This window comes from Pistacia vera, unplaced genomic scaffold (genome assembly GCF_008641045.1).
Source record: "Pistacia vera cultivar Batoury unplaced genomic scaffold, PisVer_v2 Contig237, whole genome shotgun sequence".
Taxonomy (NCBI): domain Eukaryota; kingdom Viridiplantae; phylum Streptophyta; class Magnoliopsida; order Sapindales; family Anacardiaceae; genus Pistacia; species Pistacia vera.
Window position 1 is genome coordinate 608,882 of NW_022196043.1, and position 19,922 is coordinate 628,803.

The 19,922-nt window shown below is 38.4% G+C and overlaps 1 protein-coding gene across 1 annotated transcript; it reads left to right on the forward strand.

Moving 5' to 3' along the window:
* Positions 1-7,601: 7,601 nt before the first annotated feature.
* LOC116131679 (zinc finger BED domain-containing protein RICESLEEPER 2-like) lies at positions 7,602-10,662 on the forward strand. The gene is made up of 4 exons (XM_031417347.1): positions 7,602-8,359; positions 8,476-8,603; positions 10,435-10,541; positions 10,636-10,662. The coding sequence occupies exons 1-4, from the start codon at positions 7,602-7,604 to the stop codon at positions 10,660-10,662; spliced, it is 1,020 nt and encodes a 339-aa protein (XP_031273207.1).
* Positions 10,663-19,922: the final 9,260 nt, after the last annotated feature.

Consider the following 19,922-nt stretch of genomic DNA (forward strand, 5'->3'; position numbering starts at 1 on the left):
TACCGGACAAAATATGATTGAGTAGCAGATGAGCAGCACACTCCAAATTTGCTTCAGCAAAGGGAAGGGGATACCTCGCTGGATCGCAAAGGTGACTAGTCCTCAGGTTCGCCTCCTCCACACGGACCGCCAATCCCTCTGAGCTTTTGGAATGGCAAGAATCTTTTGGGTCTGCACGTCCAAGTCATCCCCACTCTATCCGACTTAGTTGAATTCAGATTTGTAAAGAAGAAACACAATAAGATTTTAGTAATCAAAATCCAAGGTAAAGACAAAGTTTCTCACCAGTCGCTCACCAGTCGCTCACCAGGTGTACGGAATCTCGCCTTGGTCTCTCTCCTCGAAGACCACCTCACCCCTCATGAAGAAGTATCACTCCTTCTAATTCTTATCACTCGATCGGAGGTCGGTCATGAGGTGAGCCTGATCATGCCTAAGGTTGATCAGGTATCGGAATTTATCCTTGTCGTTTTCCTTTAGGAAATATGAGTATAACAGCTCGTGCAGTCCAAATATCACCTGGTTCCGCACACAAAGGTCTTCCAGAGCCATTAGTAACCTCCACCCTTTCGGCATGATCTAGGTCGGTGCAATCATGAAATGGTTCAAGACCTCCTAAACAAGACAAGGGATGAGAAGTCTCAGCCCGTCGTGGAACCATTTCTCATAGGTGCTCACCTAACCATTCGCCTCCCAGTTAACCCGTTCGTATGACCTCGGCACCCTGATTTTGACAAACTTCGAGATGTGATACATCATCCGGATCCACCACACATCACTATCCTTCAACAAAGGTGGGTAATCCTTACTCAAGATCCCCCTACCAGGCCGACTCGACTTGTCCTCGGAGCCACTACTGGTGAAGGGCGAACTCTCAGTATCATTCACCTTATCAGAGTCTTCCCCACTCCTCCCTTGCCTCTTCGATTCACCATCACTCGGGGTATCACCACTCGGCCCAACGACAGCCACGTTCACCCCTTTGGTATACTGATCGAAATGCCCCCCACCTTCGGGCATCATCACCATGGTTGGGGCATTCTAACACTCATCCCCAACTACCTTAACCTTGACATCGAATACTCTGTCCACTCAACCCGGGCGACCGACCGACTCTTAATTCAAAATCCAACCCTGTTTCGATGCGCCACTCACCCTGAGCCACCGATTAGCCGATTCTCAAACACTAAACTTCTCCAAACCCATTGCGACCTTCCACTCAGCTCAGGCGACCAAATACCTGCTTGACTTAGTTTCACCCGTGCAAGTCTCTCACCACTCGGTCTAGAAGACCGGGTGACCCAAATAGCCAGTCCCTACTAGAAACTACCTTACCTAAAGCACCACACTCGACTCAGTCAGGCAAACCGAGACAAGCCGAATGGAAAACCAAAGTAAAATGATTTCATCTTCTAAAACCCATAATCCAACACGTGAGCCACACCAAATCAAACCTAAACACCCAAAATCTCCCAAACGCTAAACCTAAGATTCAAAATCACTCAGTTTGCCTACTCCACTTGACCCAAACAAACGCAACACCACCTTCTCAAACTCCCCTAAAAATCCACCAAACTCTACTCAAATCTCTCCAAAAACGCCGTAGAAACGAAGAAAAGAAGAAAGGAAATAGAAAAGAGTACAAAGGAGCAAGTGTTTACTATAAAAATGGCCAAAGTTCCTGAAATCTTTCACAGTTGCAGAGAAAAACTGAAATATATAGAAAACACGAAAACATAAGATAGAAATGGGAAGTAAGATGAAACGAACATCCACCCCCACGCATTTATCGACTAAAACTGTCAGAGCCTACACATGGCAGCCAATGATTGGTAATCAAACAATGTGATTTTGATTTTCCCGCCCAAATTCAGAAGATGTCTCGATTGTACACATGTCGAGAGATGGATTATCCAGCTTCACGTTACTCTCTCACATTAACCACTTGCTTGGTTCACCCGACCGAGCGGAGTTACCACCAGACGTACTGATTGTCCAACCTCGGCTCTCCGATCTCATGACAAACTCTACTTAAGCAAAACATGACCTCTGTCCTCTCAGTCATCCCGACCGAGTGAACTAGCCGCTTGATTGGAAGTGCACATACACCTATTCATTCATATTCAACCAATTAGCCTAAGGCAGCACCACTAGATTGAGCCTAACGTATTCCGCTCGGCTTGAAATACCGAGTGAGCATACCTTCGTGGGATAGTTTGTGCACCTTCTCACTCAGCTCATTACACTGAGTGAGGACACCTTCACGGGACAGTTCGCACACCCACTAACTTGGCTTGATACATCGGCTGACGACACCTTCATGAGACAACTTGTACACCCACTTACTCGGCTCGATACACCGACTGACGACACCTTCATGGGACAACTCACACACCCAACCATTCGTCTTGATACACAGAGTAGACACCTTCATGGGAGGCTTTGCATACCATCTTGCTCAGGAGGGCATACCAAGTGAGGGTATTTCGAGTATATTTCTTTCATGCTCCCCCTCGACCCGGTACACTGGGCGAGTCTAACAAGGTCAACTTCACTCCCTTACTCGGTCAGATGCACCGAGTGCGTTCATGACTATGTTTCACCTTCATTTGCCCGGTCTGGCATACCAAATGGATCACCGACAACAAAAGCTATACTATTCATTCTTGGGAAAAGACAAGCAACACGTTCACAAGCTCAACCGGTCGATCGCGAAGGTCGACTAGATATACCTCCACGCAATGCCTACTCTCTAAGCTAAGCACTCTTTAACTCAGAGAGTAGGGGGCAAACTTTTAGGGCCAAAAAATATCCTCGACCTAAATAGGCCCAAAGACGAAGACACCTTCAACAAAGCTGGAAGTTAAGGCCTAATTCTGATTGGGCCCACAACAGAGTTTTGTAGATGAGGCCCGTTCAGTACGCCTTCCCAGTTGCTCACCATTCAAACCCAATCAGCAAAGGCCCAGTTCGTTTAGGCCTCATTGCCAGCTTATTTGGGCCCAAGCCTTTTAATCTTAGAACACCTTCTAGACTTAAGATCTACCTGGAGCCTAGGGTCGCCTACGTACTCTAGTACTATCTGAACTCTACTAAAGAGATCAATCACTACCCTAATTCATCTAAGATCCATATCCTATGCATGTTGGGACTCCCTTTTCTACTGAGTTAAGAGAACCAAAGGCTCCACTCTTTCACAAAACCCCAACTGCAAGGACTCCCAGTCCCACCAGCCTTGTTGACTTGAGCGTCGGAGTGCCTACGGCAAACACCACCCCGATGTTTTTCGTCCGCTTCACACTTGTTTTCTTGCATGTGTAGGTGCAGTAGACCGCTAGTGGCCTCAACCTCATGAGATCAATCCCTATTTTCATAGAAGTAGATTTTTGCATTTACAACAATAACAATGCTTGTGTAGTGGGGCTTCGATTTTGGGACAAACAGGGGCCAAAAGTGTCAATTTTCTTAAATGAGGGTTGGGCTAAGCTTGGGAAATGGTAAAATTGTTATTTCCTTAATTAATGGTTGTTCACTAAAAGACATTGACAAAATGGGGGTTAAAGTTATTTTAAAAACCCGTTAGGTCAATACTATTTGAAACCTATGGCAATCAAAGAAAATTTCCCCCATCCTAAAAAAAAAACAGTTTCCTAAGGGATAATAGTGACAACCCCCTAAGGTTTATCCTATTATCTAAACCCCTCTGGTTATTGGAAAGAGTAAATGACATGTTCCCACACAAGCTTTGGCAAATCTATAGTTCCTACCCCTAGTTTCATAAATTACAAATTCTCACCCTTAAATTAACAAAAAACTATTTAATATAACAGTTAAAGGGTAAAATGGTCATTTCAAAGATAAAAATTTCAAAATAACCCTTCACTTCTCAAATTCACCCCATCGGCGATTTCAGGCCATTAAGTTCCCGGCGTAGTTGACCCCTCCTAACACCACCATTACAATCCCCTCAACCCCCACATCAAAACCCCTAACCTCCTCGCCTAATTGAACCCCCAAATCGCCGACCGCTGCTCTTAGTTTCAGTCAATGTTTCATCCAAATTCTGGTAAGTCCCAACACCAAAAACCACCCCAACACCACCAATAGCATCACCAGCTTCCTTCCACCAAAACCCTCAACATTGTCGATCGCCGCTGCCTCTCCTTTAGGTTTTTACGTTTTGTCATGCCTTTCTAGCCAAATTCTGGAATCTCGTCGAGGTTTAATCGAGTGGAAATGTTAGGGCTTTTGGTGAGGAAGATAAGGGGATGCTAATGGTGGTGTCAGGGAGGTCTAATGGTGTCGGAATCAGGTCAAATTTTTGGCTTGGCTGCGATCTCCTCTGGGAGTTATTTGAGAGAAATTTGAGATGAGGGTGTTATTTTAAGAGAAAAGTAACGGTATTAATTTAAGTGTGGTAATCTACAATTTATGAAACTAGGGGTGCGAACTTGTAGATTTGCCAAACCTTGGGTGGAAAAATGTCGTTTACTCTATCAAGAATAACCTTAAACTTCACAGTTATCCAAACGTTTTAAAATCTCTGTTGAAGTAAACAAAGGAAGGGCAAAGAGGTAAAATGCATATAAAATAATTGTCCTTTGTTTTAGATATTCATTTATAAATAAAATGATTAAATATAAAAGCCTATTTCCTTTTCCCACTCTCCCAAATCTTTGCCCACGGTTCTCAACCCACTTGATAGCCAACCCCATGCCACTACATCTATGACTACATATTGCACCCACTCCTAAAGCCTCATGGTTACCTCAACCTAATTGTCTGCTACATAACCCAAACAGTCTCTACAACCACCATAAAGCTACCCCTGATAAGCCATTCTCACACGAACAGCCACCCTTACCTAGCCCCATCTTCTCCCATGATTAGCCACTTTACCATCCCTACAAGCACCCTAGCAACACTCCCACCCATCCACACATTCAAAATTTTGATAAAGGTGAAGATAGGTTGGTGCTTGGTGGTTGTGGGAAGGAGAAGGGTTACATTTGAAGATGGGTAGGTTTATTGTTGTTTTGTTTAGGTTCGAGATCGAGAAAGAGACTGATATGAGTGGCAGATTTTGAGTTTTAAATAACAAAGAAAAATATATAAAATATGTTAGGAGTAAAATCAACAAATCAAAACATATATTAATTGAAGTAAAAAGTATATAGGAGTGCTTAACGATCCGAGCCGCTCGTGAGCCGGCTCAGCTCAGCTCGAGTTCGGCTTGTTAACGGCTCGACTCGTCAGATAACAAGTCGGCTCAGCTTGGTTCGTGAGACAGAACAAGCCAAGTTTGAGCCATGCTCAGCTCAGCTCATTAGGCTCTCAAGCCAAGCTTGACTCGAAAAAATTGGGGGTTTTTTGGGGTTTCCTGAAGTACAGGGGATTAAAATAAAATTTTACAACAAGAGTTTTAAAAATTGACAAAATGCCCCCCGATATTAAAATCCCTAAAATGTCTACAATTTGTCATTTGCCGTAGAAGTCATCCCAAACTCTAAAATCGACAACACAACTCCCAGTCACCATCAACACCGTCTTCTTTGTTGGATTTTCATCGCAGAGTTGTCGCCGTCAAACCCATTGAAGTCTCATCGACGCTTGGCCGCGATTCCTTTTCTTTTCTCTGTTCACCGTGAAACTGATCTGCAACACCATCAACCGTCGATTTTTTGCAGTAAGGTTGTTTGTTTTGGAGCTTCTTCGATTGTTGTTGCTTGTGAAATCCATATGTGATTGATTTTTATTTATAATGATGTTGAAAGAGATTTATTGGATGATGAAAGGTGAGAACTGGGAGAAACTCACGAAACACATTCCACAAGTATTGGTAGGTTACAAAGAGGCATATCGAGGAGCGTTTACTTACAACACTAAATATTTGTCATCTCTGTCATGTGAAGATTTTGAGCAGCTTGTTGAAAAACAGTCTCATGCATGAAACAACAAGTATGATTTCTTGAAAAGCGTCTTTTTATGTTAATTTCATTCAAGTTGTTTATTGATAGTGAGAAATGATTAGGGCAATAGATATGGAATTACAGTTTGTAGACTACATAAATCTGGCAATATAAAACATACTTTTTGGCTTGATAAATCAACATATTCATTTTCGTGAATTGTTTGTCTGTAATAGGGGGATTTTTTTAGTGAAACAATTCAAGGAATCTTGTATTAGGGTCCTGTTGTGGTCGTTGACCATCGTGGTGTTGCTGTGAAACTCATACAAGAACCGTTTGTGTACTGTCTGTGAAGAGCAGTCTGCTGTAGCCTGTAGGCCAGTTTGTTTCATTGTTTGTTTAAATTGCTTTACTGAATTTGTTAATTTGTTTGTGTTTGTGGTTGTGGTTGTGGTTGTGTTGTGGACTTGTACTTGTACTTGTGGGGATTTGTTTTACAGTAAATAGCAGAAGTGCAATTTATAAAGTTGTTTGTGGTTGTGGTTGTGCATTTGGTGGTGGGGACTAGGGGTTTTGTTATATATTAAATTGCAAAAGGGTAAAGGGCAGTAAAGAGTCTTCATAATTGAAATCTCTTGCACTAGCCAGTAGGGGATTTGCTTGTTTTGAAGGAATCTTTAATTTGGTATTAAAGACATTATGATTTATGTAGTAGAATAAATAGGCATAAGACAAATAATTCTACAAAGTCATTTAAAGAATAAATGGGTTTGAATGAATAAATAAAGCATCTAATTCTTCAACCAACATCTCTAATTAAAGAATAAATGAATGTCAGGATGTATTGGTGACAATTAATATTGGTTCAAATTGACAAAATTAGATGTAGTATCCAGTATGTAACATTTGATGTGCAATGTATAATGTATTGGTTTGATGTGTGTGCAATGTAATAATTTGACATTATTTCATATTAGTTTTGCATGAAATTGCTGATTTTTTTTTTTTTTTTCATTTATAGGTTTGTAAATGGAGGGTAATTCCTCAAGCATCCCTATAATACAAGATACAATTACCAATACACCTAGCGGTAACCTTAACTTGAATGCAACCACAACAAATATGGAGCAAAGTATTAGTAGCCCGGATAATGGTGATGAGAATGAAAATCCAATTTAGAAGAAAAAAAGAGCGAAGACATCAATGGTATGGATGGATTTTAAAGAGGTGGTACTCTTTAATGGTACCAAAAATGTATAGTGTATCTATTGCAAAGTAAATTTGTGTGTATTAATGCCACCAGAAACACCGCCTAGTTTAATAGACATTTAAGATGGTGTTTAAGGAGAAAAGCTTCCATGAGGCAACAACATGTTAGTTTTCCGAGTGTCGGTAATGATGTTGCAACTACTATTTTGCTAGCATTAAGTGGGAAGTTTGACATGTTGAAAATGAAGGAACTGATCGCCCATTGGGTGCTCATGCATGAGCATCCATTTACAGTTGTGGAGGAAGAGGGCTTGAACAATATGATGAAGTATAGGATTCCTGAATGGACTCTGGTTTCCCGCCATACTTGTAAAAAAAATTGTATGAAGGTATGAAAGTGAGAAGGCCAAATTGAAGACTTTGTTCAAGAGTGTGACAAAAATCAGTTTGACTACAGACTTATGGAATTCAGGGAATCAAAAGATGGAGTATATGGTGTTGATCGGGTATTGGATAGATAGTACTTGGAGGCTGCATAGATGTATCCTCAACTTTGTTCTTCTACCTCCTCCCTGGACTGGTATTGCGATTGCAGATGACATTTTCAAGTGCCTAATGGGATGGGGAATTAAAAATAAGGTATATACTATTTCTGTGGATAATGCTTCAAGTAATGATGTTACGATTAAGGTTTTGAAGGAAAATTTTGAAGTTTCGGGGAAACTCCTTTGTAGAGGTAAATTGTTTCATGTAAGATGTTGTGCACACATCTTGAACCTGATTGTTCAAGATGGACTTTATCAAATTAGGCACATCATTGACGACATTCATGAGAGTGTGTTGTATATCAACAGTTCAGAAAGTAGGCTTAAAGTATTTTTTGAGATTGTTCAACAACTTAAATTGCCGTATCAGAAACTTATTCTCCATTGTAAAATAAGGTGGAATTCTACCTATGAAATATTGGCAACGGCAATTAGGTTCAAAAAGGTTTTTCCAAGATTGAAAGAGAGAGATATCAATTATCATAATAATCCGAGTGACGAGGATTGGGAGAAAGTGGAGAAAGTCTACGACATTTTAAAAGTATCCAATGGTTCAACCAAACTCATTTCAAGAAGTAATTATCCGACGTCTAATTTATTCTTGAAGGAGGTGTGTGTAGTGAGATGTATATTGGATAGTAAAAGTGAATCTGAAGATGATTTTATTAGAGTAATGGTTAGGAAAATGAAAGAGAAGTTTGATAAATATTGGGGGAAATGTAATGTGTTGATGTTTGTGGCTGTTGTATTGGATCCTTGGTTGAAAATTAGGGTTATTTAGTGGGCATTCCCTAAGATGTATTCTGAGGCAGAAGCACGGGCAAATATGATGACCTCTGGGATGCATTGTATGAGTTATATGGGGAATATGTTCAAGCTAATCAAGGTGTGACTATCGCCCGTGCTTCTACATCAGAAGGGCATGGACATGAAGCCATTGGTGAGGTGGCTACGTGATGGGAATGCAAAATGTCATATTTAACCCCCTTAATGTTTAGTCTTTTATATGTATTTGTTTCCTAATTGTACTCATTATTACTTTATTTTGGTTTAGGAAGCAAATGGAGGTGTTAATTGAAAAACGGAATTAATTAGGGGAATTCGGACAGTTTTCCCACTGCTTCGTTCTGGGCATAATTCTCTCACCGAGCTCCGATTGAGATGATTCAAAATGCTGTGGAACGATACGAAAGAGATCTACAACTTTTATGTTTTGAGTTTTAGAGATACTGACTGAATAAAGGTTGTAATCGAGCTGAAGTTGACGCACCGCATTGCCGAGTCCTGGAGCGTTCTGACTTGTTATGCAAGTCAGTCTATTATTGCACGTTTTGAGACATACATGCTGCCAGAAAATTACAGCTGGAAACACCACTTTCCTATTTTATTAGGACTCTATTTTATTTTATTTCCAATTAGAATAAATTAGGATTAATGTTATTTTAGGACAGGAGAATATTTCTTTAGGAGATTGAGTGGGATTCGAATTCAAAATTGGATTTTAAAAGGGAGATCAGATTAGGTTTGAAGGCACCACGCCTCTCCTCTTTTCCTCTCTGGAATTTTCTTTCTCTTGAGTTTTTTGTGATGGCCATGAGTGGCTAGAACTTTTGTACTTGGTCGAAGGAAACGGAAACCTCGAAATCAAATAAACTGTGAGATCTTTCTGTTTTAGTGTTAAATCATGTTGAGTATTGAATGTTATTCTGTGCATATTTCATGATGATGCATTTAATTACTAGGAGGCCTACTAGGTGATTATTGTTGAAATCTACTGCTAAGTTTGATATCAATACGTAATTGTTGATCCCTCCAACTTGTGAAGCAATTAGGGTTAATAATTGTTGGTCAGGAATAGTAACCTTACGAAGAACATTCAACTAAATTAATACAACCGCTTGTGTTTGTGTTGTTTAGCTTCATCGATCTCTCTAATTCTTAAGGCTGCACTAGATTAAATCTGAGCGCTTGTCTAGGGTTGTTTAGGGGTAAGATTAATTAGGATCGCTTTTTTCCTGATTAATTACAATTAAGGAGAGATAGGAAATTAGTTCCAATGGGGAATATTCAATGTTTGAATTGATTATCTTTGCATAATGATCAGTAGGAGATTTCGAGGTGGATGTTGACAGAGATCAAGTTCGTCATTTTGATGAATTCGAATTAATGTTTTTGTTTTGCTGAGATTGTTTTCTGTTTTACACAAACCCCCCCAGCCTTTCACATCAAAGAAAATTCGGCTAGACACTCTGTGGGATCGACCCTTGCTTACCCTATTTACAGTTCAGTAGTTGGTCGGAAGGTTTTAATTGGGTGCTACGACAGCATGCCACTACGGTTAAGGGAGGAGGCTGGGTTGATTTTAGCAATTTTCTGATGTGGTTGAAACTATTGAGCCTAGTAAGTCTGAGTTGGACGTATTAGGAGAGGATGTCATAAGTGTGTGGGGGATCATGACTCATTCATTCCTACAGTGGTGGAAGGCAAATTCAACCAAGTACCTATATTGTCTCGATGGCCCGAGATACTAGCCATTCCGATCAATACGGTTGCTTCAGAGTCTGATTCAGTGCCGGGGTAGGGTTATTGATAGCTACCGAGCTTCTTGTCACCAACTACGTGGAGATGTCGTTATGTGGATGTGACGTGTGTCGCACTTTGAATGGAGTGAAGAAAGGGTGCAAAGTAGTTCCATTGATTACATTCTTTGTTTAATCAATATTTAATTACTTTATTTAACCTACAATTTTTTTATCTCTTTTTCATTTTAGAAAAGGAGGATTACTTGGAGATTCAGCTTCATGTCCTATCAGGTGATAGGAGTCAGAGATTGGTTGATTCACCCGTGAGTTATTGGCTATGGAGTAGGATTCTACAGGTATATATTATTTTTGTGTTCAGGTTTGCATTTCATCTTTACGGTTATATAAAATGACAATTGTACTTAATGTGTTTCACATTATTTGTTGTAGGAGGAGTGGGGCTACAATGGACTATAGCCAATTATCTTTGAGGATTCCAGTCATTCAACAATTTATATATTTTATTTGCTGTATATATATTTTGATGGTTGGGGAGTTCACTTGATGTATAGTTATGCTAACCCCCCATTTTATTTTGATGAAAACTTAATTAAGTCAAGTGAACTAAACAAAAAACCTTTAGTCACTTAACTTATTGTTGGCACATACAGTATGTTGAATGATAAATGTTAATAGCAGTAGCATTTCATTTATGTTTATTTTAAGTAGGTTTAATTGTTGGGTGATGTATGAGGACATAAGAAGAAAAAAATTGCAATTGTGGGACTGAGGTTGTCTGAGGATGGTGAAAATGAGAGTCCTCGATATGGGGTGTCGTCCATGCAAGGTTGGCGTGCACACTGGAAGGATGTTTAGTACTTTACTTTTAGGGTGAATATACTGTATTGGTGGATATTGATTTTAAAGAGCAACATGAAACTTACAAAAAGAAGTAATTTGTATTTGAAATGTGGAGCTCGTGTAAGACTTATAGAACTTTGCAGTATTAATGGGCTGCTCAGATTCATTTAAGAAAAAAACACAATTTGATTCGTGAACAAAAAGCATCAGGCGGGCTGCCCATATTTTTTTTTTTTTTTAAATTGAATTTTTTGGAGAGTCGGCTCGAACTTTGCTCGAAATACCTTTAAATCCATTCGAGCGAGTCGAGTCGAGCCATAAAATCTGCGGCTTGGCTCGACTCAACTCAAGCTCAGCTCGATTCTTTATCCATTTCATGAGTCGAGCTCGTTAAGTGAAAACTCAGCTGGCTCAACTCGTGAACACCCCTAAAAGTATATAAAATTGTTAGAGTAAAATCAACAAATTCAGTGATGGTATTTGTGGGTTTTTTTTTTTTTCCTTTTTGGGTGTGGCAGGTGTAGATTTTTTGATGGATTGGAGTTGCTTATTTGCTAGGTTTCCTAGTGGAGTTTGCGAGGCCACTAAAGTTAGGGGAGATTGTCACGGTAGGGTAGCTTGGTAGGGGGTGGGTTTGTCGAGCCAAGGAAGGACCTAGGTTAGTAAAGACCATAAGAGGAAGGAGGTTGCCATCTGGCCCAAGTGGCAACTAGGTGTGTAATCAAGTCGCCGAGCTTTGGGCTATTTGAGCTTGGCTCGGCTGCTACAGCATCAGGCTCGAGCTTGAGCTTGGCCAAAGCTTAAGAAGGTGTCGCTCGAGCAGGTGCGAGCCCAAGCACATCTCTAGCAAATCGAAACCAAAACATCATAAAGTTTAAAAATGACCAGTCGTCTCACCAGTTTCTTAGCTTTAACGACCATAACCGCTGAGATTTCGCTAGTCGAAATAGTCGCCTCTTGTTTGGCCAACGAAATTGACAAACTCCTAGGCCCACACCTGGCATCACAAATTGTTACTCTTTTTAAAGACTCTTTTTCAACCATTAGAATCGACAAACTTCCTCGGCCTGAAGTTGGTGTCGACACTTTGGGTTCACGAGGGAAAGCACGATAGCCAGTGTAGCAATGGAGCCGCCGTTTATAACAGCGAGCATGGAAAGGCCTAGGACAGAGGTCGTGGTGGTGGGGGAAAGAAGGGTGATGACGGTTGGTGGTGGTAGCATCATTTTGATTGGTTTGGTGCGTTTCGAGATTGAAGTTTTTCAAATTAGGGATTGTTGTGTGTTCGGATGGTAGGGAGAGGGGAATATCAAATATGGGGTGTGTTTGTCATTTTTACAAACTGGTAAATCACATATAACCCCAATAATTGTAAAACTAGCATATATCCCCTTTTGTGATTCAAGCTCGCTAAAGCTTGTGAGCTGGTCAAGTCAAGTATCGCGGAGCTTGAACTCGATTTGACTCAGTTGGCGAGCCGCTCGAGCTAACACCTCTACACGGTTACACCTAGCCAAGGCCCGCAATTGACTAGGCATCTAAAATTTTATTTTACTTAAGATTTTACTTTAATTAATATTATTTTAAATAAATTTTTATCTATTAGTGTAGATTAAGTACAATGGGTGATTAAATAAAAAATATTTAATATTAAATAAAAAAAGTTCAAAAGGATAATGCCAATACTGTTGTAATTTTAGTGGTGTAATTGAAATTGACTAGAAGGGCTAAATATGAAGAAAATAAAGATGAAAGTGGATTGTGTATTTCTTTGCATTTCTCAAATGACTATGAAGTAAATGCAAAAGAGGGGGAGGGGGGTTCCGGGGGATGGGGGGGGTGTGGGGGGTGTGGTTGCGCGGTGGTTTGTGGTGTTTATTTATAGCCAACACCCACCTCCTCCACTCACCGCCTCAAAGCTAAGGCGGTGGATGGACATTTTACAACACTCCCCCTTGGACATCCACTGCTTACAGATAATTTTATTTAACCTTACTAAAGAAAAACCCAGTGGGAAAGAAAAACTTAAGTAAAGAAATACAACTCTACTGTAACATGAAATTGGACGTGCTTCATATAATCTCATTAAAAACCTAGTCAAGAAAACCTAGTGAGACAAAACCTGATCAAGGAAAAAAGAGTACAATGCACATATGTCCAGTACAATAAACTTTTCTAAAAAAAAACTCCCCCCAATTGGTGCTCCTCTTGGTCAATGCTCCCCCTCATAATGGTAGAATTAATTTAGTAACTTATTGAACCGTTGCATATCGATGTTATACACTAACTTTTCAAATGTTGATGTCAGTAAGGCCTTAGTGAATAAATCTGCAAGATTATCACTTGAGCATATTTGTTTGACATCAATCTCTCGATTTTGTTGGAGTTCGTGAGTGTAAAAGAACTTTGGTGAAATATGCTTGGTTCTATCTCCTTTGATATATCCTCCCCTGACTTGAGCAATACATGTTGCATTGTCTTCATTTATAACTGTGGGAGCATCTAAGGTACGTGGCAATTTGCATGTACTTTCAATATGATGGACAACAGATCTTAACCATACGCATTCTCGATTGGCGTCATGAAGCGCAAGAATCTTGGAGTGCTTGAAGAAAGTGGCAAACAATATTTGTTTTATAGAGCACAATGATATTGCAGTACTATTGTAGGTGAATACATATCCCGTCTACGAGCGGGTTTTATGAGGATCAGAAAGGTACCTAGCATCTGTATAGCCAACTAATTTAGGATCATTAACAAATTTCATTGGATAAAATAATCCCAAGTCTTTTGTTCCACTGAGGTAATGAAAGAAATGTTTGATCCTATTTCAATGTCGGTGAGTTGGTGTAAAGCTAAATCTTGCCAACAGATTCACTACAAATGCTATGCCTGGTCTCGTATATAGTGTCAAATGTAATAATGCACATATTGCATTTAGATATGGTACTTCAGGACCAAGTATCTTTTTGTTGTTTTCTTTAGGACGAAATAGATCCTTTTTATGATCAAGAGACTGAACTACCATTGGGGTACTCAAGGGGTGAGATTTATCCATATAAAATCGCTTAAGGATCTTTTCAGTATAATTTGATTGATGGAGCAAAACTCCATTTGAATGATGCTCGATCTGCAGGCCGAGACAATACTTTGTTTTCCCCAGGCCCTTCATTTCAAATTCTCTTTTTAAGTACTCAGTATCTTTTGTGAGCTCTTCAAGAGTCCATATTAAGTTCATGTCATCGATATATACTGCCACAATTGCAAATCCTAATTCTGACCTTTTCATAAAGACACACGGGCATACAAGATCATTGATGAATCCTTCCTTCACCAGATACTCACTGATTATACCACATTCGTCCTGATTGTTTCAACCCATATAATGATCTTTGCAATTTTATTGAATACAATGTTCCTTTTATTTGCTTCTGGCACTTTGAATCCTTCAGGGATTTTTATATAGATATCAGTATCCAGTGGTACCATACGAATACGTAGTGACAACGTCTATGAGACACATATCAAGTCCTTCTAAGACCGATAAACTAATCAAGTATCGAAATGTGATAGCATCCATCACTGGTGAATACGTCTCATCAAAGTCAATTCTGAGTCTCTACAGGAAACCGTGAGCCACTAATCTGGTCTTAACTAGCAATCTCATTTTCTCATTTCGTTTCCTTGTGAATACCTGCTTGTATCCTATGGTTTCACGTTTTCAGGTGTTTGGACTACAGGTTCAAATACATTACTTTTTGCCAGAAAGGTTAATTTTGCTTGAATTGCCTCTTCCCATTTTGGCCAATTATGTCTTTGTCAATATTCATCAACAAACAGAAAATATGTTATCGACATAGTTGTCTCACAATTCCACATTTCTCTAAAGTGAGGATAGTTTATGGAAATTTCTTCATTTCTATGTTCTTGTATTCCTTTAGGGATTTCTTCCTCTTTAGGGCTTGTCCTTTCAAGGATTGTTAACTCTTTTGGAGTTGGTTTAGAAGGTGTGAAATCATCAATTGTTCCAATGGCACCTATTTGATTATGTGCCTTTCGTTTCCTAGGAATAGTATCCTTGGCTCCAATCGGTCTGCCATGCTTCTAGCGTATAACAGATGAATTGATCGCTACCCCTATGGATTGTTCATTGGTAACATCAATCCTTGCTATACTAACAACAGGAATGTATGACTCGTTATTTTTGCTACATCTTTAAATGCATCAGACATTTGTTTGGCAATATTTTGCAAATGAGTTATTCTTTGCACTTCAATTTTAGATTGAGATGTGCGAGGATCTAAATGAGACATAGAGTTTACTTTCCGAGAAATTTAAGCCTTACTTTAGGAGACTTTACTTTTCCCCTAAAAGAGAAAATATTGTCTCATCAAAATGGCAATCCGCAAAACGTGCGGTAAACAATCACCCATCAAGGGCTCATATCTATTAATGATGGTGAGTCATGCCAACATATATTCCTAAACAACGTTGGGTCCCATTTTGGTGCGTTGAAGGGGTGCATTGGAACTTGCATAGCACAACCAAAGTTCTTAAATGGGATATATTAGGTTGATGTCCAAATACAAGCTGTATTGGAGAGTATGATGATATGCAGTGGTTTTAACATGTAAACCGTATGAGCCCAGCAGAAGTCGGTAATGTGTATGTAGCAAAGTTCATGCAATTAATTGATATGCTTTATAAAACTCTGCCATACCATTTTGAGTATGGACATTGGTACTGGATGCTCAACATCAATTCCCATAGCTTTACAATAATCTCAAATGTCTTTGAGGTAAACTCTTAGCATGTCTAAGTATTGCTTTAATTGGGTATCTGGAAAGTGTGCCCGTAATCTGATAATTGTGCCAACAATCTAGTAAAGGCATATTACGGGTTGATATGCACAAACATGTGACCATCGTTGCTGCTGCGTGAATCAGTACCATATAGCGGAAATCCACTTGGTGGATGAATAAGTCCACATATATCTCCATGAATTCTTTGTAATGATGGGGTTCTAGACCAACTTTATGAAAGATGGAATACATGAGAATGATGCTGTTATTATAACATGTTATTCATATTTTACAAAAAAAAAAAAAATCAATCAAATTGAAACAGTAGGTATAACTTGTTCCCTCAAGTCCTTAGCAACCTTGGAGACTTTTTATTTAAAGCAATTAAACAAAAGAGTATCCACACTAAGGTAAAGAGAATTAGGCCAGCAAGACATTTAGGGTTCTTAGAAATTTGATCTCTATCCTAAAATTGATATATCATTTTCTTTATATATGTAGCTTGTAAACATCAATAGTTGTTTGGACTTCCTTAAACAATTCTATAATTGTTTTTGGAGTTGTAAATAATTCCATAATTATTATGAAGTTGTTAACTTCTTTAAATAATAACATTGGATTAACATTTAATCACAATTAACAATTTAACTCTAAATTGTTTACATACAATTTAACCCTCAAATTGTTCATATGTTTACAATTACAACCCTTATTAAATCCAATTTAATATAAGAAAATGATTAATTATGAATTGGAATTCTATTTAATTCCATTAGCAATTTAACTCTTAAATTATTCATAATAACTAATATAACCCTTCATTATCTAATCAATGATAATAATAAATAACTTTATTACCCTTGGTAGGTGCTAGCCAACCTTGGATAATCAACTCTCTTGGCTATTTCTCCATTCTCCATTCTTCTTAGTTTTATTTGTGACCCTTAGGTTCACTGTGGCCTAGCCGTGGGCCCAATATCATAGTCTATTTTGATATGTTTTGTATAAATCTTTATGACAAAAACTCCTACCGTTATGGTAGGCATCTAGCAATGATCCATAACCCTTAAGTCACAATAAGATATACTCCAATGAACCCTTTTTTAATCATACGCGCTATATAATCAAATCCTTCCGTTGTCTAATCCCAATTAAGCATGGATTCATGGTATGTCAAAATCCTTATCTTAATTTTATATCAAATTGACAATCAATACATATGGAACGTGTCACCATGAAACAACCTTTCAAGTAACATTTTATTATCTCGGCCGGAGATTTTCCTTTCCACATGTATCTTGACATTTGTCTAAGAACTTGATATCAATTTATACCAGTCAATGAATCCATCTGGACTATCACTTGTCCTCACACATAACAACACATGGCCAAATCGCTTATTACACATGACAGATTAGCCTCGTGTTTATACACCAATGAACCATATGTGTTTATATAATCCAACTGTGATTCTCGTCTAAGGATTAATAATACACTAGTATGATCTTTGACTACATTTTAAATATCCATGTGATTCATCATAAATGGTCATATTCGATAAACAATTCGCTAACCGCTTATCCATGTTATGTCCTAGTGATATAACTTTTATAATCACCCACACTAATACCATCACATGATATTCTACGGAGGCTTCAACTGCCACTATGTAAATTATTGCCCAATTAATATTACCTATGTACGAATACTTTGATGATTTTGATCTCTAAAGATTTGTATCATCCGACATTTCACATGTAATACATATATTAAATGAAGCAATAAACCACATGTGAAATAAGAACACTTTCTTCTATTGATAAGATAAAATGTATATACAAAATATATACATTAACATATATAACAAACATAATGCCTTGGGCCGACGACACGATTGGTTCCTAGGGTATACACTAACACTTTAGTGATGGATGGCTTAAGTGCCATTTTGCCTTATGAGCAAGCAATACAAGCACTCTCATAGGTATAGAATCTTCAGGTTCTTTAATGGGTGCCCATGTGAGTTTTCTATGATTCTACCATCATAGTGGATCCTAAGTGCAAAGACGGTCATGCCAAATCTTAAAAAGTTTAGGATTAATGAATTTTGGTTCATAACTGCATAGAATCAACATTCTTCAAGAATGTACAGTATAACCTTGATGAGAAAGCAGGGAGTTTCTCCAGTACATGCTTCTAGCATGAAATATTACCAATGATGCATAGAAACTCTTCCATCCTTTTCACTTAAAGTTTCAATGTAGTATCCATTGAGTCATATAACTTTGAAACTAACAAATTTCTTTTAGATTTGCTAGAATATAAAGCATCACGGATACTTAATTAGTTATGCTTGGTAACAAGAGTGTTGCTCTTCTAGAGCCCTCAATTATGTTTCAAACCCTGATATTATTTACTTTAGCTTCAATAAATGTCAAATCTGAAAAATATTTTCTATCCCGAAGGATGGTGTGTGTCATTACACTGTCTACTAACAAATGTCTCTATCATTACTAGATATCGATGTTTCATTTTTTAAGTTCATCCTTAAAGAAAAAAAAAATTTACATTAGTGAGGATGTTTCAAACTTAAAGAGGTATAAACAAGACAAAAATATTCATAAAAAATACATAGTTTAAAAACATAACAAAGTTCATAAATCCTGGAAATCACAGGCATTTTCATAACTACACAATATTATTCCATATTGGCATCTCCAAAGTAATATGAGACATTAAGGCCAGTCGGATCAGAATTATAATATGTTTGACTCAGAGGCATCAGTGTGATTGTCTTTATCTTTTTGTTCTTAATCGATGCTTGAACAATTCCACCAAGTGCTGTGCATACGGTAGGTACGTGACCAGTGGCCATTTCCTCCACATCTATAGCACTTTTTTTCATCATCCTTGTTTTGTGAGTGGTTTCTTTCATTTTTTTGATTCAGTCTTGCTTCACTTCGGGTGGTAAATTTCATGTTATGACCACCTCTGGTCGAGAATTGTTTCGCCCATGGCCTCGACCTAGACCTCGCCACGCTCACGATTATTACTGCTAGTCGTTGCGTTAACTTCAGGAACAATTGGAACCAGTGGGGCGAGTCTTAAATGGTTACTTAGCAACAGTTCATTATTTTGCTCAGCTACAAGTAAACAAGAAATTAATTCATAATATTTCTTAAAGTTACACTCCCTATATTGCTGCTGCAGGAGCATGAAGGGGTGGAAAGTGGAGAATGGTTTTTCCAACATATTTTCTTCAGTTATTTTCTCTTCACATAATCTTAATTTAGAGACAACCCCAAATAAAATAGAATTATATTCACTAGCAGATTTATAGTCCTGTAGACGTAAATGAGTCAAGTCATATTGAGCTATCGGGAGTATTACTGATTTGTTATGTTCAAATCTCTCCTTCAAATTAGTCCACATTTGGAGTGGATATTTTATATCCTTATACTCCGCCCACAACCCTTCTTGGATATGATGCCAAAGGAATAGTCTTTGATTTGTTCTGCAGGGACGCCATGTTTCCTTCCTTAATGACTTCACCTAGTTTCATAGATTCTAGATGGAGAGTAGTCTTGAGGGCATTCATCATAGTTTTTTCCATCTAGTCTCAAGGCCTCATACTGGAGCTTCACAAGGTTCGACATTTCCGAGAATTTCAATATGGGTGCACTGTTACACTTGTTAAGCTCTTTGTGTTGATAGTATGTTTTAATTTTAGTGGTGCAAGTGTAATAGACTAGAAGGACTAAATATGAAGAAAATAAAGATGAAAGGGGGCTGTATATTTCTTTGCTTTTCTCAAATGACTATGAACTAAAAATATAAAAGAGAGAAGGCGTATTCCTTCCCCTCAAAGCTAAGGCGGTGGAAGAACATTTTACAATATATACGGGTATTTCTTACCTTTGTCAAAGATTTTATAACGTTTAGTAATGATGAGGGGTCTAGGGTTATTCCTGATACCCCAGGGGGCTCATTTAATACGGTAAACCTAAGGGGGTTGTCAGTCACTGTGCCCTTTATAATTAGTTAAGATACCTGATTACCTTATAGCAAGATTCA